This window comes from Corapipo altera, unplaced genomic scaffold (genome assembly GCF_003945725.1).
Source record: "Corapipo altera isolate COAL_440 unplaced genomic scaffold, ASM394572v1 47, whole genome shotgun sequence".
In the NCBI taxonomy this organism is placed as follows: domain Eukaryota; kingdom Metazoa; phylum Chordata; class Aves; order Passeriformes; family Pipridae; genus Corapipo; species Corapipo altera.
Window position 1 is genome coordinate 9,073,491 of NW_020884897.1, and position 23,409 is coordinate 9,096,899.

Consider the following 23,409-nt stretch of genomic DNA (forward strand, 5'->3'; position numbering starts at 1 on the left):
ATACTGTGGCAGCAAATGCTAGAGAAGAGCCCAAGAGAAAATTAAACAGGATCCGAAGAGAGTGCAGACTAAGGCCTAAGGCCATACATTAAACAATGAGTGGAAAATGAAATGTTGGAGAGCTTTTCATTAAACCACTGTGAGCATGGGAAGAGGGGTCCTGTGCAAAACAACAAACACAACCACAGTGACATGCAATCATTTAATTAAAGACTAACAAAAGGCACACAAGGAAATCTGAGTAATGAGGGATTCACTGGCAAGTTTAAGTCCAGCACTGTTGGTATGTTTTGAGTACCCGACATAGTGATGGGTATTGTATATTGTAATATTGTATATTGTAATACCACATAGAGGTATTTAAAGAGGCCTGAACAACCTCTATCAGCAACTGAAGGTTTACAGCAGTGTGAGTAATCAGTAGATAAATTAGTTCTGACTAATATGAACAAGCAGCAGCTGAAAACTGGCACTGCACCGGTGCAACACAGTGTTTGTGGTACCCACAGCTCTTCCACAAGAGCATCACACTGAGCCCTGCATGAGCTTTGGAATGGGGGACGTGCATCCCTTGGGCAGACATGGCCCTGGGGAGGCACTGATTTAGATTGACTGTGTGTTTCGTGGCATGTGAAAATCCAGCTCAAATAACCATAAAAATCCTGAGTCTTCAACACATATTAGCACTTTCAAGCAGTATAAGCTGTACTGCTTGATCTTTGCTGCCTTGAGAAGTAGAAAAAAAAAAAAGGAAAAGAGTTTTAGTGCTTCACAGTTTGGACATTTTGTTGGGTGAATAATTTCTATCACAATGCCTTTGGCCCAGGGCTTAGAAAAACCATCAAGAATAGAAAGCTCAAGTAAGATTATGGGATATAATAAGAACACTTCATCTTAACAGCACTGGAGAAACAATATCAGATGGCTTTTATTGCATAACCAAAATCTTCTGGAAAAATCTACCCAATACAACACAGGGATTTAAATGTCTCTGAAAAATTAAATGCCATACAAGAACAGATGCCAGCTTTCTAACTCCCAGTCACATGCCCCAGCCATGATGTTGTGTGACTTACTACTCACATGCAGCATGCTTTCCCTCTGCTGCTGGGATGAAATACCTGGAGATTACTTTTGGTTCTTTTGAACACCCAAACCACTTCTTTACACTTGTGAGAAGCTGTCATCTTCATCCTCTGCCTCTGACTGCACTGATATAGCACCACCATCACCACTCTGCCTCAGCACCCATTTCAGAAAGCACCATGTCTGTTTTTCCCCTCCTGCACTGCCCAAAAAGGGAGAGGGCCCTTCTCTTCTGCCAGTGTTGGAATAATTGATAAAAAATTTGCTGCCTTAGAGCAGTCTTGCTACATTGAACACCTTCACACATATGCCTCTCATTGCTTGATTTGAAGAAGTATCTGCATGAAACAAGTCTGTGCCATAGGTCAAATTCTCAAAAGTGCTCAGGGCCAGACACAGTAAAGGACACAGTTGCTCACAATCCAGGCACTGCCACTCCTACACTGTCAACATCTTGAGTCACCGGGAGCTTGAAAAATCAGCATTAGGGGTACTGAGGGGCAGAAGCTAACAGGAATTGCCTGGTATTGCCTGTGGTAACCCTTCTTGGGTAATTTTTACACTCACCTATGTCTCCTGTGTTCAGAAAAGACAAGAGAGAGGAGATGCCTCCTGGGTCTGCAGCAGCAGCCAAGACCTCATGATGAGAGATAGGGTTTGGAAAAAGGCTGAGAACCAAACCCAGACTTCTCACTAGACAAATGCCACGTAGCAATGGGCAGTTTTGCTCCTCCAGGTAGAGTTTCTAAAACAATTTGTGTTTTATTATTCAACCCTTTCAAATCATGTTAAACCCACAATGAATCCCCACAGTGTAGTGAGTCATTGAAGGGCACCAGGTGTGTTCCTAGATGAAATGAACTCTTGCTCTGCCTGTTTCTGAGTCACAGAGAGGATTTGATGAACTTGGGTGGTTACGGCTGGGTAGTTCTATCATATGAACAGCACTGCTCTTGTGGCCTAAGGATCATTTGTATTAAAAAAGAAAAATATCTAGTAAGGCTGTTAAAACTCAGCCAGTATTCTCAATTATTTGAATGTATTGAGATATTAAATTCTCTTTAGATACCAAAATCTGCAACTCATGTAATTTTTCATACACTTTAGTGGTCCTATAACAGAAAACAAATTGTCTGATATTCTTCCAAGAGCTTCTCATCCATAGGCTTTCCTTCTGCAATCTGTCTTTGTTATGGAGATAGGCAAAGGTACTGTCTGTAAAAGACTCTGGGACTCGGTGTAGAAAACACTAAAGCACTTTGGAAAAAAAAAAAAAGAAACAAAAAACCACATACAATTCTACAACAATAAGGGAAAAAGACTGCTCTGAATTGGATTTCCCCACACAGACCATTTGCAACATAAATGTCTATAGATGCTGCTGCTCTCCTAGTGACAGACCTCTTAAAATCATGCCTCTTGAAATGGAAAAGTGTTTCGCTTACAGGGCGGTAGCTAGAAATGCTCAGAGAAATGTCATATACATCTGACACAGTTTGTTTAAAATGCAGCAAAATCAAGGGACTCCTGAATAAACCTGACAGAACTATCTTAAAAATATGAGCAAAGACTGGATTCAGCCCTGTATAACCTGTTTGACTATGAGTACTTTTGGGGTTTTTTTTACAAACACTGAGTGCAATAATGTTTACCTCTTCAGGAGATTCTTTGAAAAGATATTTAGCCTGCATAAAACTGTTAAAACTGAGGTTCCTGTTACCTAGCTGGAGGCAGAGACCTCTTCATGAGTTCACACAAAATTTCAGTCGATTTAGTTGTAAAAGTGGACCCTGTGTTTTCTTTGCTTTCAAGGGCAGATATATAATCCCATAAAAGTAGGGTATCTGAGATCTATCTTAAAGCTAGATATAACTTTTATCTTTGCCCTTTCTGGAAGACTATTTCAATACTTCAATGCTCAAGATCTTAAAACTCTTATTATTTCCTGCCTAAAACAATTTATGACCAGATTACAGCCATCAATTCTTATTCCAACAATATTTTTCATCTTAAAAAACTTTACAGTCCCTAGAGAAGGGCCCATTGACCTGAATAAATGAGAAGCAATGATTATTGAAGTTAACAAAAAAAAAATGCTGGAAATGCCTGGGTCTGACAATGAAACTTTCTGCTAGATAGATATCCTGAGAATGGATAGATTCTCCATTTCCACCATTATCAGCAAAAGGGAGAGCAAAATCATGGAAAATTCTAATCTCCTGCTTTGATAAGAGATAAGACCCATTAAGTATGAAAAGCCTCTTTGCCTTTTAGTCAGCACACGAATTTACATTTGGAAAGTCTAAAGATTACATCACTGTGATGTAAAGAACAGATTTTGGTGCTGTACCGTGCTGGAGTGCTCTGAACCCCAGAGGAAGAAAAGAGAAATAAGCACTGTTACATATATTCTAAGTTTTCATCAGAAAGCTTAGCAGTGTCAACAATCTCTCAAATAACCCATTTGACTAAAAGCAGCCATCAGATTTCTTCATCTGACCTTAGAAATTTGGGGCACCTTAACTGATGTTAAAAGGCTCAGTTTGCAAATATCTGACTGCCCATTCACCCCTTAACAAGTCTCTGCTTGGCATTCATGAAAACAAATGGAATAGAAAAACAAAATAGTCACATTTTCTTGTTTGCTTGGCAAGTCACAGCCAACCCGTATGAAAGGGGGGAGAGGGAGAGAGGAAGGGCAGTCCCTAATGCCCAGTATGTATTTTGGAATGAGTCAATAAATCATCCTTCTCTGTTTGTAGAAATGCCTTGAACAGTACAGAACAGTCCTGAATAGTTCATTACTTACAAACATTTGATGAAAGTGGATTCAGTTTTTGGTTTATGATCCAACATGCTGGAGGAAGATGAGTTTTCTAGATGAGATACAGGCAGTACACATAAAACCAATCTACTTCTTTCTGCTTTCCAGTGCTGTCCAAGGTACTGGTTTAAAGAAAAACACAGGAGTGGGCAGCTGCCAAAATCAGCCATACAGATATCACTTATCCCTGCTAGAGACATTGATCCTTGTACAATTTATCATGGCATTGTGGCAAACAGGAAAAAACACTGTCAGACAAATGCACTATCATTTGTTCTTTAAGTTACTTTAAGCATAAAGCCTTGCAGTCTTTCCCTGAGTTATTACCTATCCCAGTGAGCTGCCATTCAAGCAATGCTCACCAAACCCTTCACAAAGGCCCCTGAAGCCTGCTGATTGAGTTGTCTCAAAGAAACCTTGTTAATAGTACACATTTGGAGTGCTTTTAATCATTTCATGAAGTTAGGAAATTCTCATCTATTAAACTCCAGTGGACCACAGAGAAATTTTATGGCTTGTCACCAATCGAGATCAGGTGAAAGGAATGCAGAACGGTGCTTTCAAATTAAATTACAGTTTTTCAGGTTGGACTGGCACAATCTGTCCTTAGAAAAAGAGGAGCCTTTTGTGGAACTTCTAGAGCAAATTCAATCCTCTGATTCGCACTGCTGCTCCCTACATTTTATACTAAATTGCACAGTTAAAAAGCTGACTATGGCATTCTCACGTATCTTTCCAGCCCAATAGTGATGTGCTATCTGCCAAAAGCCCATTCCCAGAAGAGCTTCAGCTTAGCACAGACAGGAAGAAACAGTGAAGGAATATGGTTATAATTTGAGGGATTTCACATGCAGATCTACAAAGTGGGATTAAACAGGCTTTAACCTTGTTCTTCACCTTCACCTTCTCTGTCCAGTGCCATGAGGTGCTTCTTTCTAACTCATCCAAAGAGGAGAGAGCCCCCACAGATATGTGCAGTTGTTATCATCACCCTTGTGTCTGTGAGAGAAAGGAAATATTCCCTCATGACCCAATATAGAGAAGACAGTGGATTTCCTCTCTTTTCCCTCTCCTCTAATATCAGGTTTGTCCAAAGCCTAATGAAGAACAACTTACTGAAAAGCATATAATTTTCTATTGACTGAATTATAAAAACAAAACAAAGGAACAACACCACAAGCAACTCTTTTGGCCATGTTTATTCATGCTCTGCATTTACATCCTGTGAATGTGCTGTTACCTTCCCTGAACATTCATAGGAAGAGAATTTTAAGCTCCCCACCCCGAGTTCAAATGCTCACAGACAGTGAAGGTGTCCCTGCCCATGGGAAAGATGATCTTTAAGGTCTCTTCCAACCCAAACCATTCTGTGATTCTGTGATTCTCCTTGAGACTACTCCAAACACGTGCATGAAACACACGCATTCCATATAACCCTCTAATACAAACACAGTTAGTCTGGGCTGAAGATACACCAAAGAAAAGATATATTCTGCTGTAAACAGAAATGGAAAGGGACAATATTTTGTAAGTGGAAAAATGTACCTTGAATCTGTTATCCACAATTCAAACATTTCATAAGGATAATAACATTATTTTTCTAAGACTGCAGCTGGTCACTACTTAAGTATTTATAGAATATCTTCTTAAAGATGTTACAGAAGAGGAGAAGATGAGAACTATATAGCTTTTCTGTTAGGTATTTTATAAAGATATTAAATACTTGGTGCTTTCTAAAGAGAGAAAAAAATATCAGTAAAAGTTATCACAGAACCAAAGTATGGGAGAAATGGCTTCCAATCTCTTCCCTCTGAAGACATCAGAACACTTCACAAGAGGTGGGATGAAGGCTGGAAGAGACATTTCAGAAAAAAATTACACAAAAAAATCTGTTCTTCCAGATTATGAAGAATCTGCCCTCCTGCCCAGAACCAGCTCCTGCGTTAGGCTAAGTAGGAGGAAAAGGAAAATATGGAATATTATGTCTCAGCCAAAAGACATATTTTGCCCTATAGCAAAAAATATTTTAGAAACAAAATTCCTTGTCTTCCAGTGTCAAAGTCGGTATCCAGTTCTGTGCACCACAGCTTTCCTCTTTCTTCTTTCCCTTCCTTGTGCCTTGTCTGTTTTTCATCCTCTTGTTTTTTCTCTTGCTTTCAGAGTGTGGCTCAATTCTTTTCCCCAGGGGCAAATTAAACTGAGGACAGTCATTGAAAATTCACTTAATCAGTTCATCATGGTTGTATCTCCTTTTGGGCAAAGAAGCTGTCTCAGAAAGGTTTTAACACACTAAAGTAGCCAGAACAGTCCAGACATCACACACAAGGCAAAAAGAAACCTTAGAGACAGGAACCACAAATTACTCCCCTCTACTCGTCTTCCTTTCCATATTTGCTTCCTTTTTTTCCTCAGTGGCCTTTCCCATCTCCCAAATACATGACTTTTAACCCAGACAACCCTTCCATTTATCAAAAGCCTGACATCCATATTTATAGTCCCCCAGGACTAACCTTGTCACTTTACCACATTAGCTTGCATTTCCATTTCTGACAACTTCTGGCATGTCTTCCCTCAACCAACAACCACTTTTTTTATATGACACGTAGCACTTTAGCAGCCAAAGCACAACAGTCTGATAACTGCTTATCCAGCATCATGTATCTCCTTATTATCTGCTACATTATCCTTATCTAATTGCATGCACTTTGGCTCAATCTGACATTTTCAAAACTACAGATGCTTATTAGCTTTTCTTAGCTAAAAGAAAAAATGTATATTATAGTGATTATCAGTTCCTGGCACTGCCTGAGAAACATTGTAATGAGGGAGACCTTTAGCCCACCATAAACAAGCACAATCAAGACTGTTTTGGTTATTAGCAATGCTCCCACAAATGTTTCCAATGTCAGAATTAATGACTGCACTACTAATTATTAATAATCTCATGTTTCTATGGGGTTTTTTTAGGCCAAAGCTTTAGGCCAGAAGCAGAAATTATTTAATTCTGGACTACCACAGTGAAGCCACAAATGAAGTCATGGCCTTGATTCCTTTATGGTATCTAAGAGATGCAGGTCCTGCCCCCGCAGGGATAAATAACTTGTGGAAGGTCATGCAGCAGGTCAGTGGCAGACCTAGGAAAAGCAAGATTTCCCTAATAGCTATTCCAATACTCTACCAAAGATCCATGCCACCTCAAACAGAAGGTACATAAACGTGCCCAGAAATCAGTGAGAATTACCCACTCCTTGAAGTAGCCTCTTCCAAGCACACCACCCTCAAGCACAGAGGGTATAAACAAGGCAAGTACAATAGGTAGGGTTACTGTGATCCTAAACCTTGGCTATGTCGGTCTTAATTAAGTGCCCTTGTTTGCAATGACTCACTGTTTGTGTTTTGACAAGTGTTGTTTGTGCTGCAGTTCATAACAGAACAAAGCAGCTGCTTCAACAGCACCCACTTTATCAGAGAGACCATTGTGAAGCACTATAATACCTTTAGTGTTTCTCCACGTGTCTCCTCTTGTATCTGGGATTACAAACACCCACATGAAGAAAAAAAAAAGAAAAAAAAAGAAAACAATACAGACCAGACAGAGGAACTGTATTAATAAAGGAAGACTAGTAAAAGTCAAAATCTTCGGTTCACTACAAACCATTTATGTCTCTATGGCAACAGCTTCCTTATCAACAATGTAATAGAAGTTTGGTCTTTTAAACATTACTTTTGTTTTCTCACACCTAAAGGAAATAGAAAAACAAAATCAAAGAAAAACCATATTTAATATAGATTACCCAGAGACATGAGGAGGGATTTAGCAATAAATGACAAACAAAGATAGGATTCTACAGTCACATGAAACATAATCCTATGAGCAATCTGTGCAAATCTCAGAGCTGTGTATGCAATAAACTTATCTTGGGACAATCAGACTCTTATGCAAGAGGTCAAACACTATTTAAAGCAGATCCAAGCATACTCTTTTCTCTCTGCTCAAGGCTCCTTGTTCCTCTGGAATACAAGATAACCCAATCTGCCTGTCCTAGAAGGAGAGCAGGGGAGACAGGCAGAAGCTGAATTTTGCTATGCCAGAGGGCATGTCACTGTGAAGCAGCTGCAGAGGAGCCATCTGAGGTCTTCCTGGGAGATCCATCTTTAGGCGCCAGGGCACAGAGAGATAAAGTTGCCAGCAGCCACCTGTTAGACAGGGAGGAAGAACTGATTCATGGCTTCCCAGAAGTGCAAAAAACCCCAGGGTTTTTCTCCTGTGAGGTAGGGCTGGGGAAAAGGAGAGAGGGAGACATGAGCTGTGCTTGCTGTCTCCATTACTCATAAGAGACTCAGAGGTCTTTGGAGCAAGTGGAAAGAGCCATCCACCCCCAAGCCATGTCCCATACCACCCTACCTGACAGCAGCAGCAGCTGCCACCAGATTGTTTTTCTGTGACCCTGGTACAAGCATGAATGTCTGTTTTGCAAGCAGTTCATACTTTTTATTTTGCCAAAGCCTGGTCTTACAAATAAAAGTCTTCTTTAGTCCCCCTTAGCCAGAGGCACTGCAGGACACTTGAATTCATCTTCACAGACACAAACTCCATAGGGTTCTGCCAACCACTGCTTATACCCTTGAGAAGGGACAGCAGGCAGTAACAAACCTCCTGCTGCTGCTCAGATGCTGGATTTAATTCTCCCTCTGCCTCTGCCAGAAGAGGAGGAAAGCAGCAGGCACAGGGATTCTGTGTATACCTCCTGCTGGTTCTGCTCACCAAGTGTCTTCAGACCCAGGGCTTGGAGACTAAAGTAACATCTGTAATTGCTCAGTCTCCGTGGGTTTCATTTCTCCTCTGACCAAAATACCACAGTTACATTCTTTTATACAGAGTTGGAGCTCATTTTAATGGTCAATAAGCAACACATACATACTTTTGTCATAAACACTTTAAAATTAATGACTATGGTATAACTGGAGCTGAGGCTACCAGGCATTTCCCACTGCTGCTTTTCCATTTCATGTAGCTCTGTACATCCAAGAAAGCAAGCCTAGGGAGAAATTTGCATTTGCTTTTGAGGTCTGCCTAGAGTGAAATCTGCTTGAAATGCTGAAGCAGATGCTATTGACAAATACAGAAAAGAAATTTAAAAAGCCCCAAACCACCCCCTCCCGAAAATATTATAATGAAAGCATTAAGATACTCCTATCCTTCCTTTTGGATGCTTTAAATCACCTTTTGCTCAAAGCAAACTCCAAAGCCTTGAACAGCTAGAGGGAAACATCAGACATTTGAAATGTCGCATGAAAACTGTCAGAAATGAGTGCTAGACACAGCAAAGACTTAAATGTGCCAGACTTCACAATTAGTTTTACACCTGTAAGAATATCCTTGGTGGTAACTGGAACAATTTTTAGTCTTAAAGCCCCTGAGGCCCAGAGCCAGAAATTGCAACAGCTCACAGGGCTGAGCCACAGTAGACCATCACTGGCAAAGAGCTGAGATGAACTGTCTGTGTGTCAACTCTACCTCTGATTTTCCACCTGCAAACTGAAGATAATAATAAATGCACTTTTAAAAGGCACAGGGATAGCAACTCATGGAAGCATCTATGCAATAACTGAAGTCCACTAACAAGCACCTTGTTTAGAGGAAAATAGTTTACACTATGCAAATGATAAGCAATTAAAAAAACATGCTCAGTGGAAATCTAGTAAGTTTTCACCAGCAGAGAGTCACAATATTGGGCTTTTTCACATTACCTCACACACTTCGATACCTTTGCTTAAACTTAACTGTTTGCAAAGTGAATGAGTATCAGACCCCCTCTACCTCTCTCCCTAGCTCCACATTACAAGTTCTCTGAAGCTTAAAAATTACATTAATCTTTGCTGTAGTCTTTAGGAAGGCTTTCAAGTGCTATTTTAACCAAACAAACTATGAAAGAGCTCTAAATTAAAGTGCTTAAAAGCTGAGACATAATTTAAACTCTGGTTGAATGTGGGAAATTAAGGTCCCCAAACACTCTAAGGTGGAAAATTTGGGAAGGACTTGTGTTTCCAGTACACAAAAAATCCGGCCCATTCATCCTTCAGAACATCTTACTGGATTGTACCACCCTCTGTTCCCTTCTGCATTGCTCTGTGCTGCAAGACACATGTGTCCAGTGCTCATTCTTATTCCCTTTTGTAGTTTCATATTGGGAGTAAAGACTATGGCACAGTGATCTATTCATACACATGAATAGACAAACTCAAAATATATTTTAACTCAGTTAACTCACCCACACTGAGTCTTATCAGTACCAAACACCCACAATTTAATGAATACACATAACATTTTCAAAGCTATATGAGTTATATGAGCATATATGGGTAAGAACCTGAACCAAAATGACTATTTATGCATCTAAATAGGAAATATATTCCAATATGTATTTTTTTATTTGACCACAAATCTTCTCAAAAACCTCGAAATTACAAAACTAAATTATTTGTGTGTACTTTAAAAGCCACACTTTATCACAACCCGCTATGAGTGAAAGAGGCTTTTGCAAAAACACTGACTTTTTTGTTTTCTTTTGGGAGATAAGAGAAAAACATTCCCTAGAAGAAAGATTTGTTCCTCCCCTTCTTCCCCCATGCCTGAATATGGGGCCACTTAAAACTACTGTTGAACCATTTTTTATGAGCTTTGAAAACAAATATTTCTCCCTGAACATGAAAAAGAAAGTTACAAAACTGTCATCATTTCCGTCAGACCTAGAGAAAGCAATAAGAAATTGAGTAAAACCCTCACGTGTAGGTATGAGTATGTAAACAAGTGCGTGGTTGGTGCTTTCCTATTAAAGCAAGGAAAAGCCAAGCACTCCATAGGAACAGTGTGATCACGACACGCTGCCACCCCTTGGTCACGGGACGAAAATGCTCGTACCTCACAGCAACGTACTGGGAATCATCCAGTACATCGGGCAAAAGTCCCAACAAAATCACCTTGCACTTAATGAACTACAGTGGGAGATTTTGCTGGACCACCACGAGCAAAAATGTATTAGCCCAAAATAATGTAAAGTTTCTTATTTCAAGGGACAAATTCTTCTGACTCCCAAAGAGCATTTTCAAAGCTGTGACAGACATCGTAAGAACTGTCTTCTGTCTGGCCTTTCCTGAAACAAAAATATACAAACGGATGGAGAACAGCACATACAGGCTTTTTTTCACACTTCCCGTATCTTTGAAAGACTCCTTGGAAACCAACTTGAACTGCTCCAACCTTGGGTCCAGTCTCTTTCTTTCTGCACTTTCTGCTACTTGCTCAGAAGAGAAATAACGTGAGCTGAGTACTCTACATGAGGTATCCCAACCTATTGCACAGTTCACTTCCCTTAGAGAGATGATTCAGCCCCTTCGCATAGTTATTCTTGAATACTTAAAAACACATTCTCTCTGGTAGATTTTCTAGTGCATGCATCATCACCATGGCTAGTAAAGGCTGCAGAAAAAGAGGCTGATTTTAAACCTGTAGCAAGTATCATAAGGTAGTTTAATTATAAATATAGCTATAAAACAAAGTATAAAAAACTTATCACCTGCAGGTCAGAGTGTCCACTATTCAGTAATCACAGAATATATGATGGGCTTCTGTACAAATATAATCCATGATTTTTATAAGGTTTATAACTATTCTGTCTGAAGGAAGTAAGCTGCAATTTTTACTCATTTCTAAAGATGAGCTTACAGAATGTCAGCAGGGCCTAACTATTTCCACCGAAAGAACTAGTCCCAGCTCTCCACATCTTACTGACTGTAGGAGAACTGAGTTCAGCACCCAAGAACTCACCTAGAAGAAGCAGAAGAGGAGATTCTTATAGATTCAAACTGTAGTTTCTGCCCATATGCAAAATAATTCAGATTTGTAGATAGGCTTCTGGTTACAATTCAAATTATTATATCTTATAGTAAAGTCATGATTCCCACAGTCCTAGAAACCCTTCTATACAATCAATTCACTCAACTGTCTAGGAAAAAAAGCACTGCACTTCTGAAATGCCTGTTGCCTACAGCTCAGGCCTCAACCTTTCTGAAACACTGTCCTTGACACACATTTTTAGGAAGCAATATCTCTTTTCATCAGACAAATAATGAACTGAAAATTAACACTTTCAATTACATGCAACAGCAAGTCTGACATACTAAATTACATTTTTTTTTACACTAATGGTTCTGACTCTCACTTTCTCAGACTCACTCTGTAAACAAAGGATATTTGATTTACTAAATCCTTAACTTATCCAAGCAGGAAACACACTTTTACTGAAGCATCTCAAAATGATCTCTATTTATATCTGAATGAGAAACTTCTCAAAAGGTAAATCAGTCTGAAAAATCAACTGCAGGACTAGTAAAGTATAGTATATGGCCAAATACAGTTTTAAGCAAATGCAGGAAAGAAAGAAATATTCAGAATTCAGTTGTAGAAAGAATATCCACAGTAATGAGGACTTTTGTACTTTGGAACTGGTTTCTTTATATGGTTAAGTCTCCTGTTAAAACCAATAGGAGTTTTGGCTAAGTAATGAACCTGTAAGAATGCAGCATATGGTTCTTTAAATAGAAGAGTTTTATGATGTTTCAGTGGGGGGTTCAATATTTTTAAAAGATAACTTATCATACAAAATTCAATTTAAGAAGGACTTCTGTGATCATTGTTTTATAGTCAGTGCCTTATAAAATAGATCAATATTCTATGTTACAGAAAAGTACTGAATTTTTTATGCACCTGATTAATGCATTGTTATCATCCCAGTAATTAAAAGGAGCAGCGTTACACACAATCAGCATGATACATCTTACTCAGCACCTCCTGGCAGTTGCCTGCAAAAATTAAACTCATTAATCACTGTGATGTCAAAGAAGAAAAAGCCTGGAAAAGATGAAGAAGCTCTATTTTGTGGGAAAAAAGTTCTCAAGTCAACATGTAGGAGAAAATCCCTTCCACAGTATAATATGGAAAGCATTAATCTCATCAATCTAAAATTAGTCACCACTACCCTCTAAAAGGTAATCTCATCAGACTAAAAAGGAGAATTATGTTACCAAAATTCTTCATAACTGGCATATTGCACCACACTAGATTGAACAAAGAGTTCTCACAGATGTTTCATCATATCCAAATAAATGTAGTGAAAAGCTAATCCTTTAACAAAGCCAAAAGGCCACTAGAATTTTGTTTACAGCTGTTCCAGTAATTAACTTTAATGTCAATAATGCCACAGAGCCAACCAGGAAGTGGTTTTCTGCAGTCGTTTATACAGAACCTAGTTTTCTTATTACTTCTCCCATAAATAACATGATTGTCTCATCAGAATAATAACTAACATGAAAAATTTGCAATATTTATTCCAGATTTTGTTCACAAGTTAGGTCTACTGTATGTATATATATATATACATTTTGTCATGTACCTGCCACAAGCTGAAGCGTAATAAAGACTTCTCAAAATTCTAAAAAATGTTGTGATCTCTATTTTGCTCTACTTTCACGTTACAAAAAAGATGTTCTCCAGTCTGTCTCAATGGTGGTATAAAGTGAAGTCAGTAGTTGTCATATAAAATCATGATTATGTTTCTTAGAGAGTTACTGCCTCCTCTTTAACTTTGTATAGGTTTCATGTAGTACTTTTCCACCAGTAGTACTTCCAGGGAACAAAATGCTTACTTATAATACCGTGACCTTCAAAGGCAAGATCCTGTCTTTCTCTCTGTTTTGTACTGCATTGAGGTCTGTACCGGTGCTTAAAAATATAGTGCTCAATGCAGTACACATATTTCAATGGGAAAAGTCATCATCAGTAACCCATAAAAAAACACTCGGTTCTCTCCTGATTATTAATCACATGACAAAGCCAGGAACAGAACAGTCTCATTCTCAGGTTTGTTTTGATATTTCCAAATGTGGGCAGGGGGAAAAAAAAAACCAACAGAAACTAAGCTGAAAAACAAAACAAAACAAAACAAAACAAAACCAAAAACCAACCAAGCAAAAAAACACACAACTTTGTTGCTACATGACCTGGCTTTTCCTACTACATTGATGTTGAAGGATGAAAGACAATGTGAATGCCCACTATAGTATTAGTGCAAAACAAAACAGAAGTCTAATTACCTAAGAAAAGTGTTTCCAATGCTGTCTCAATAAGCCTGTCACCATAATAAGTAATAGCTTATGCTTTTGGGACCTTACACAAACAGACCACCCTCCTTGCACTTCTCCCATTGTCTTTGCTCGCTGCCTGCCTCACTTTTCCCTTTTCCTGGGTGGTTTCATGCTCATCCTGAGTGAGCCTGAGTGAGCTGCCACCAGAGGCGGGAGAGGAACCCCCTGTCTCTGCCACCATCTCACCACGATGAAAGGTGAGAGGTCACTGCCTGTTCACCTCGGCACCGGTCCCAGCAGGGTTTGGCACAGCTCCTCCTGCCCCGGGAGGACAGAACAGCTCCTTCTGACCAGGAATAGGAGGAGTTTGGTACCACGGAGAGCTCCTCCTGCCTCGGGACAGGAGCGTTTCAGGACCGCGGACAGCTCCGCCTAACCCTGGACAGAAAGGGTTCGGCACCAGGGACAGCTCCGCCGGGCCCCGCTCACCCCCCGGTTCAGCACCGCGGACACCTCTGGTGGGCCCGCCCCTGTCCTCTGCCTCCGCTCTCCTCTGCCCGGGCAGGACACGCTGCTTCCAGAAACACACGGTTCAAACACCATTTCCACTGGCTTCGTCATGATTTCACCCTTCTGACCTAAACGACCCTCCGCTGGAGACCACCCGCGCCGGCTGCCCGGTCTCCGCTGGACGGGAGCGCCTGTGAACTGCCCGACCCGCTCCAGGGCACTTTCTGAGACGCGCTGCCCCGTATAAAAATAATTCACACAAAGTGTCCACGTGCGCTTAGAAGTCACCCCAAATCCCTGTTTCTGGCCACACTTTTTACACTTAACTGCTGAAGGATTAGGCAGGCACCTTTCCCTCGACAGACGGCACTGCCCAGCAATGCTCTCCACCCACGCACAACTCTTGAGGGGAGAAAAGAAAATAAAAGGGGGGGAAAAAAACATAACAACAACAAAAAAAACCCTCAAACAAAAAACCCCTCTCCTTACAGAAGCTTAATAATGCCCTTCTTAACATTATTTTGGAGCCTGTCAGCGCAAATCACTCGCACATGCTATAAACTGCTGGCTTTCCTTCGCTTCCGGGCTCAGCGCTTCTGGTGACCGGAGGAGTGGCTCCAGACATCTGTCTCTAAATCCAGGGAAGGTAAATTAAAACACATAATGAGGGAAATGCGCCTGAGCCCAGCCCCGGCGGCGGCACTGCACTGGCTCGCAGCGACATCTAGAGCCCAGCACGCCGCCGGGAAGGGCCCCGTGTCCCAGCCACGCTGGGGAAGGGTCAGGAGTGGCTGCAGGCGCATGGGAAAGGGGACCGGTCCCTTCCTGCGGTTTGCCAGGGCCAAGGAGCTGCAGTGCCAAAATTGTTGCCGGTGAGCGAGTCACAGGGAAGAGTCAGTTCAGGTTCCTGCCACCGCTGGCCCCCGGGGCTATCAGCATGACAGCCACCGCTGGCAGAGGTGTAGGTCGATTGGCCTCGTCACTGGCAGAAGTGCCCCTTGCTCCACGGACCGCAAAAGAGTTTACGAAAGGACAGGAAAATTGACAGGGATTAAAAAGATAACCCGAGGAAATTTCCCTGCATACACAACTGTCTCCCGAGTGAAGCAGACCTGCCGCCCTGGTTTGAAGCAGTGCCTTTCTTGGGAAGGCTCCCAAAGCCAAAGCTGAGCCCTGCCGCAAAGTTAACGCGTCCCACTCGGGCAAGAAGTATTTCTAACAGACACAAATATTATTCCCAACTGCAGCCATTTGCTTCCCCTTGCGTGTGCTTCCACAGAGGCAAAACACACTCAAATCCCTCTGCAAACCTAACACCAGTCAGCGATGGGGAGCCACATGTTTTGATCTGTCACTGGCTGTTCTTCTCTTAGTCTCCCCGCTTTTCAAATCCCCTCTTCCCACTCCTCACCACCCCGAAAGAACTAGGGACCATCGACCCAGGCCAGTTTAACTCCATCGGACACAGCAGCCAGCCGGCGGCCTGGATGAGTCACTCGTTACTAAGGTGATATGCAGATGCACCCTTTGAAGTCGCTGCTCTCGGAGGCAGCGCGGGAGCGGAAAGTGCGCGGCCGAAGTTTGCACCTTCCCCGCGGGGGACTCGCCCGGAGGCTTCGAGGAGGGGAGACAGAGAGACCCAGAAACGGCTGCTCAGGGGTTAAAAAGTTTCCGCGCTGCCAGGTTAGGGGGAGGCTGACGGGAGAGCGAGGAAGGAGGGACAAGGTGAAGACTTCTGCCCCGGGGGAGTGTGAAAGACTAAACCACGGAAAACAATAAAATAAAAATAATAATAATAATAAAATTAAAAAGGGGGGATAGGAGCCTTGTCGCCTCTCTTGGAGGGAGACGGCCGGAGCTCGCACTTGCCGTTTCCTAATGAGATGATCCCGCGCCCCCCATGCCTGTCCCACGGCAGCGGAGCCGCCCAGGAGCCAGGTAACGGGGAAAGGTGCAGGGACAGCGCGGGGCGGGCGAGTCCCGGCTCGGCTCGGGTCCCGGCGCGCTCCGTCCCGTACTGTCCCCGGCAGTTCAGGGGAAGAAACGGAGCGCAAAGACCCGCCCGGAAGAGCGGACAAACCGCGAGGAATCGCCGGCAGCCTAGAGGGGCACACAGGCATCCGGCAGGACGGGGGGCGGGGAGGGGGGGGCACCCAAAACCCAACCCAGCCTCACGCGAACCACACCGGCGCTTACATCCTCCTCCTCGCAGTCACTTCGCGACTGGTACTGGAAGCGGGGCCGGCTGCTTTCCTGTTGCAATGGACGCGAGGTCTTGCCGGCAGCTCCGTCCTCCTCGCTGCTCTGGGCGCCCAAGAGGTGACTCGCTTCGGGGGGAACGGGGAACGAGCGGGAGGTGTTGATCTTCCCGCTGAACCGCTGGTACAGTGAAGCCATGAAGTCAATCCGCGGGAAACGAGAGGGAGGGAGGGAAAGAGAGCCGCTTCTTTTTTTCTCCCCCTCCTCTCTTCTGTTTTGGCTACAGCATGCTACACGCGGGTGAGGATCAGTCCCACGTCAGTAGAAGGAAGAGCGAGGAATCCTGCTCCCCGGTCCTCTGCACCGGCACCCGGAAAGAAGCGGAGGGGGGGGAGATCGAGAGAGCAGAGACGGGGGGAGTGATGGGGGGAAGAAGAGAGAAGACAGACAAATAAATAATAAAACGCAATCGAGCCGTAACAGCACAGGCCCCGGGAATGCTGCACCATCCAGTGTTGGGAAGGAAAAAAAAGATAAAAGAGAAGAAAAAAAAAAGAACCAAAACACTCCACGAAGACGTACCCCCGATAATGGCGCCTGAGTGGATCAGCATTAAATGTGCTTTGGGGGTGTGCGTGTGTGTTTGCAAAAGCAGGTGGAAAAAAAAAAGGAAGGGGGGCTGGCTCAATCGCTCGCTGTCAGCGGCTCCCCAGGCAGAGGTGGCGGAGCAGTCGCCTCCGAGGTCGCATACCAACAGTGTGCACAAGCGAAAGGCAGAGTGACAGAGTGTGTGAGACGGAGTGGAAGAGGCTGGGAAGCCTCATTCAAAGCACGTTGCTCTTCTGGGGAAGGAGGGCTCTTCTACAACCATATCCTTTTCGGTACCTTTTTTTTTTTTTTTTCTGCCTATTTTTTTTCCCGGGGAAACAACTCAAAAAAAAAAAAAAAAAAAAAAAAGAAAAAGACCCCTGATCCCCAGCCGGGAGGGAGAGAGAGAGAAAGAGGGGGGGGGGGGGTAGGCGAGGGGGGGAGGAGGGAGGCGGGACCGGCAGCTGGAGGGGCGCCGGGATGCCGATGTGCGCGGAGTGGCTCGGCCCCGGGGAGGGGGCGAAGGAAGGGCGGGTGAAGCCTCCCCGCTGCCCTGCCCTGCCCAGCGGCCGCGGGCACATCCCAGCCTGGCAAGAGGGCAGTGCCCATCCCTGTCCCCTCCGCCCGTCCTCCTCCTTCCAACCACGGCCGAGGAAAGGAGGGAGAAGGGAGGGTTGCGGGGTGGGTATTTTTTGGAGGTGGTTGTTGTCGTCGCTTTTTTAAAAGATTCTGGTAAATCGTGTCTCTCTTACTATTTTTGTATTAATTCATTTTTTGCTGCATTAAAACGTGCTTCAGCGCCCCTCAGTGGAAATCCGCCTAAGCGGCTCCCGGTGGCACCGGTTGGGGATAAACAACCGCGGTCCCGGCGCCGGGGATGGATCCGGGGTTGGGCTGAGCTGGGCTGGGCCGGGGTTGGGGTCAGGGTCGGGTCCGGGGCCGACTGGGACCCGCCCGCCGCCGCGGCCCTTGCGCGGGAGCGCCGGGATCCGCTCCCTGGGCCCGGGAAGCGCGGCCGCCGATCAACGCTCCCGGCAGGGACAGCGGGAATGTGCTCGGCCACGCTCCCGGGCTTGGGCTCGGGGTCCAGCCCCCGCCAGCCCAGCACGGCTGCGTCGGGATAGAGGGTGACAATTCCTGTTGCTCCAGCATCAAGCTCCGTGGTTTCCATAGCAACGAATGCTTAGGTTTAAAGGAAAGTGGCAGAGTTGCTGTCCCCTATTTCTGCTCCCCGAAATCCTCCTCTTTGACCTCTAAATTTACCAGAGATTTTGGGATTACAACACACAAAGCATAAACCAGCTTTTGCTCATTCCCGTTGAGAGACTTGCTGCTGAAGAGCTCACAAACTTGAGTATACTTTAATCGGTGGATTTGATGGGCTGAAATGTTTCTAAACATTTTCTTGATTAAAGTTTTACCTGCCAAGATAATACCACTTCTGATACATGTGACTTCATTAGCATTGAAAAACCCCCTCACTTCAGTAGATCACGTACAGAGTATTTTAAAGTGCAACTGTCCCACCCTCCGTGATTTCAACAACTGCCTGATCAAAAATCTCTTTACATCTGAATAGTTTTATCCACTGCTTTTTATTTGTGTTTTCAAAGTCAGGGATGATAAGTCTTAACATTTAGATGAAAAGGGAACCTTATCTCATCAAGAGAGAAAACAAAAACAAACGCTCTGTCGCCTTCATGATGCAACTTGAAAGAAGGAATCATTTTGATCTTCACAACTGAGATCCTGACATTTAATTAAAAAACAAGATGAGCACACAATGCTCTGAAGCAAAGGTCTATCTTCTACATCACAGCAACACAAATCACAACAGATGTAACTTTCCAGAAGCCACTAAGACCCCTTGTAACTTCTGTTTAGACACAAATTGACTGCCAAAAATCTGGACAGGTAGCTCAGATAAATCCCACCTTGAACTGCATTAAGAATGATTTTATGATATTTGGAATTGTGACAACTAGTGCTGAAAATAAAAGGATCAAGAGAAACAAATTAAAAGAAATAATACATTTTTAACTTCTAAGGAAAAACTAGGACACAAAGGAATAATCAAAGAAAGCCACAAAAAGAAGAAAAGATGAAACCACTAGGCAGGAAAAAACACCAAAGATTAAATGTCTGAATTAAAAAGCCTCAAAGAAAGTACATAAAAAAGGAAACATTCAGCTTTACAGCTCAATTCAAAACTGAAAGAGCCACTAAGGACCAATTCAGCTCCAAATACATTGTTTGTGGTTATAATTCTTAAGAGCCAAGATTTCACGTAATTGAATTTGTCTAGTCATGCATGCATATATCGTGCATGTATGTGTGTATACAGTTCATGTAAAAATTATATTAAGGGAACACAAAACTGCAGTGTCAAACACTTTAAAAGCTCAGTGAAAAACAAACAGCCAAATGGTCCTCATCCACCAAAATATCCTGATCGTGCAGCTTCGGGCTGTGATTCACTTGCTCTAAAATAAATAATTACAGCTATTTAAAGGCCTTCCTGATTCCAGCTCTCCACTCCATGACAGACCAGGGACAGCAGAAGCAATGTCATGTCATGTTCTGGGTATCACAATGGGTGAAGGAAGACGATTTGCACCAGTTGGGAAGTGCAAAGACACATTTCTGTCACCCTGCTACGACGAGAGTGACTTTGTGTAGAAGGGCTGAGCAGGCAGCTGGAGGCTGAAACATCTTGAAAAACCCCCTGCAATAAGCTTCAGTAGAGTCAGTCTGTCGATGCCATTACTGAAAGCAGGAGGATTTTTCTGCGTCACAGGGGACCCAGATGATTTCATTAGGGACTCTGGAGAGCGCTCCAGTCTGCTGCGCACAAGTTCTCTCAGGATGTAGCTTGTCCCCTACAAGCATGTGTTATGGTAGTCCTGCCTGCCTGTTAGGGAGGGACACAACCCAGTGCTCCTGAATCACTGCTCAGTGCTGGAAGCCCTCTGCTCTCCACTTGCAAGTCTGTGATTAATTTGCTGCTCACCTGTGCATGACTTGGAGCCCAGAGGCCTCTACAATATCCTGGTTATATGACCACATACTGTCATACAGTGTGCACATCAACAGGGCACAGAAAACAGGATGGAGCCAAAAAACAAACACAGGAAATATTGAGACATGACAGTAAAATGTCAATAAACAAACACCCTATCAGCAACCGGGGTTTCATTGCAGCAAAAGACCTTTTCTGCCTATGGCAAGCTTTGAGGAGAAACAAGGAAATTCTGTTATGAAATACGTCTAAGGAGGCAAAATATTTCAAAAGTACAAATGTAAGTCTTGTCTTTAAAGACGCATCTTACATGTAGGAAAGATCCTTTCCCTAAATCCTGCAAAGAGATCCCAAGATAAAAATCAAAGCATTTCAAAACAAACAGTCTCCTCAAGCATCTCTTAGTTGTATATTTAATTCAGCATCCAAAGTTTTGAAAGGAGGTTTGATTCCTAACTAGTGACATTTCCATCAAAATAAAGTGTGTTAGCTTAAGACATTTTCTCTGCAGCAGCAAAGTATGTTTTACTGACATTTTTAAAGTATACAGATAAAAATGACACTTTTTCCCATGTTGTATAAATAGTGTCCCCACATTTCAGCACTATTAATGTAACACGATCAAAAGCAGGTCAAACCCAAGCCCTACTGCCTTTAAAACTTTACATAAAATATTTCTTTTCAGACAAGCTAGCTCAGAATAACACTGGCTATCAGAGTAACAATGTAAAGAAACAATCCAGCAATATTATTCTTGGATATGTTTTTTTTTAGATATTACTTCTATTTGTCAGGGAGTTCGAGCATTGTTATTCATGTTCCATTCTTCTGTTCTGACAAAGCAATTTACGAACTTGTCATCTAAATAATACAGTTTGTTGCAGGCAGAGCTAAACATGTTTCCAGTTTGCAAGTGGTGATAGTTACTAAGCAGCTGATCAGCAGGGAGAGCTTAAGAAAAAATATTTTTTCAATAGTTCAAGTACACTTTTTATTACTTAAAATATTATATTTTCATTTTCCAATGAACTTTTAAAGGAATTTTATAATTTCCTGGTTATTTTTTTTATATCACCCCAGAAAAGGCCTAGTGAGTATTTTCTCTTAAAATGACTGTATTTATTAATACAAATTTTCTGGGTTTTTATAATAGCATATTTCTAGGTACTAGAGAAACAAAGATACACTATTTTAACTCCTACTACCGTTGTTAGCCAAGAAAAAAACATCCAACTCATGAATCTTCAATGGCCCCGGGCATATACCCTCTATACATCTGCTGTCTGGTGTCAACTAAAAACTCAACCAGACCAAAACAGAACAGAAAATCCCTCTCCTATGTCAAATGCACCAATTCAGCAGTCCCTGAGGATACAACTGATGGTTCATTTTGATCTAATGTGTGTGCTGGGGGGAGCACACCACCGTGTCAAGACCAGTGACAGTAGTGCTGCAGAAGGCTGGGGGGTGATACATGCTGTGGAATTAGTACACCGATCTGTTCACTTTCTTAGCTCATTGTTTGTGCTATTAGCATCTCAGAGCAAGTTATGCAGAAATGCAGCATTGGAGTGAGTGACTTTAGGACACAGAGAAGCATATTTCTCTCTGGTATCACACTCTATTGAGAAAAATAATCTCACAGGCCTTAAAATGATTAAAAAAAAAAAAAAGAAAAAAAAGACAAATCCCTAAATAAACAAGATAGCTTTCTGGACTGGACTAAGAGAAACAATGGGAAAATTAGTTTTCTAGGCACTGCAAGAATAATTGAATCTTACAGAAGTGGCTGAGTGAAGGCTTTTTGTGGAGAAAAGAAAACACTGATACTCAAGTACTGGGAACAGCAGGCAATTGTGGTTTTACAGGATAGATGATTTTTTTTGGGGAAAAAAAAGGTAGGCTGGAAAAAAAGGCTCTTCAGGGAAAGAGATGGGCCCAGAGGGAGCTGCGAAGAAAAAAATTAAAAGCATACAGAAGAGTCAGGGACACAGTGAAGTACCAGGAGGGGCTGAGAGAAAAAGGAGATGAAGGCAAGTGAGGTCAAAGAGGCAGAGAAGAAGTGGACCGAAACAGTCAGAGATGGAAAGCACTAACATGTCTGAAGAGTGGGGAGACAGGCTGGAGTGGTACAAGGTCAATTGGAGCCACTCAATGGGAGGATTTTCAAAACCAGGGAGATCAGCTGCTCCAGAGGGTACTTCTGACACCTGGTGGATAAATGTTGTCTCAGTGGTCAGTAGACAGGTGATTTATCCACCAAGAGTGCTTGATACATACCTAAGTCTAATTAAATGAAATCAAGAACACATAGCTGAGTATCAGCAGGTTCTTCCCAGTAGTGTGAGCAGGACTGTTTCCAAAGGAAATAAGTGAAAGTCCTAAGGCTGAGGGCATTTATAAATAGTCTGTATGAGGCATTAGAAAATGTGCTGTAAGGCATAATCCTGCCAACTGGCAAAGGGATAGACCACATGACCAGGAAGGTCTTTCCCATACGTTTTTTTTTATGATTTTGCAGTTGGTGCAGAGGTGATGAAAGACAGGGGTAAAAAAATCAAACACAGAAGAGAGGAGTCAGGAACAATGGCTGTGCAAGTCTGGCACTTGAAAAGGTTACTGCAAAGCCTAAGTAAAAGAAGGTACTGAGGTACATGTGTTTGTACAGCTGTACACCACCTTGGGGGCCTGGCCTACCTCTGTACCTAGTACTGCCACACATGCCAATAGAAATTCGTGCTGCAGACTGTCCTTCTTGTCTTAATAAATATTCTGTCTTTGGAAGCTTTGTCTGAGAGAAATTAGGATGAGACCCCAATTCCGTGTCTTCAAGAGAAGCCAGGAAGTTGAGCATTAAAGTTACAGAAAAATACATCTTTCTTTGGATGCCAGAAGCTGTTGACATCCATGCAAGACTCAGCTAATGTTGCTGAACTGGTCCCACGATGCATATTCTTCTCTGCTTTGTAACCTGACAGTATTTGATGCTCAAGTCAGATATGCCATGACAACAACAAGCTTGCCTGATTAATCTATTTCC

General features: G+C 42.7%; 1 protein-coding gene across 3 annotated transcripts in view; it reads right to left on the reverse strand.

Moving 5' to 3' along the window:
* The window catches only part of DPP6 (dipeptidyl peptidase like 6), a 542,987-nt gene that overhangs the window by 383,529 nt on the left and 136,049 nt on the right, over window positions 1–23,409 (reverse strand). The window contains exon 1 of one of the 3 annotated variants that reach the window (XM_027648434.1): window positions 16,760–17,722. The exons of the other annotated variants lie outside the window; for them this stretch is intronic. Coding sequence (XP_027504235.1) covers window positions 16,760–16,960 — 201 coding nt within the window. The 5' untranslated portion in view covers window positions 16,961–17,722. Of the gene's footprint in view, window positions 1–16,759; window positions 17,723–23,409 lie in introns of those variants that run through there. 3 annotated transcript variants of the gene reach the window in all.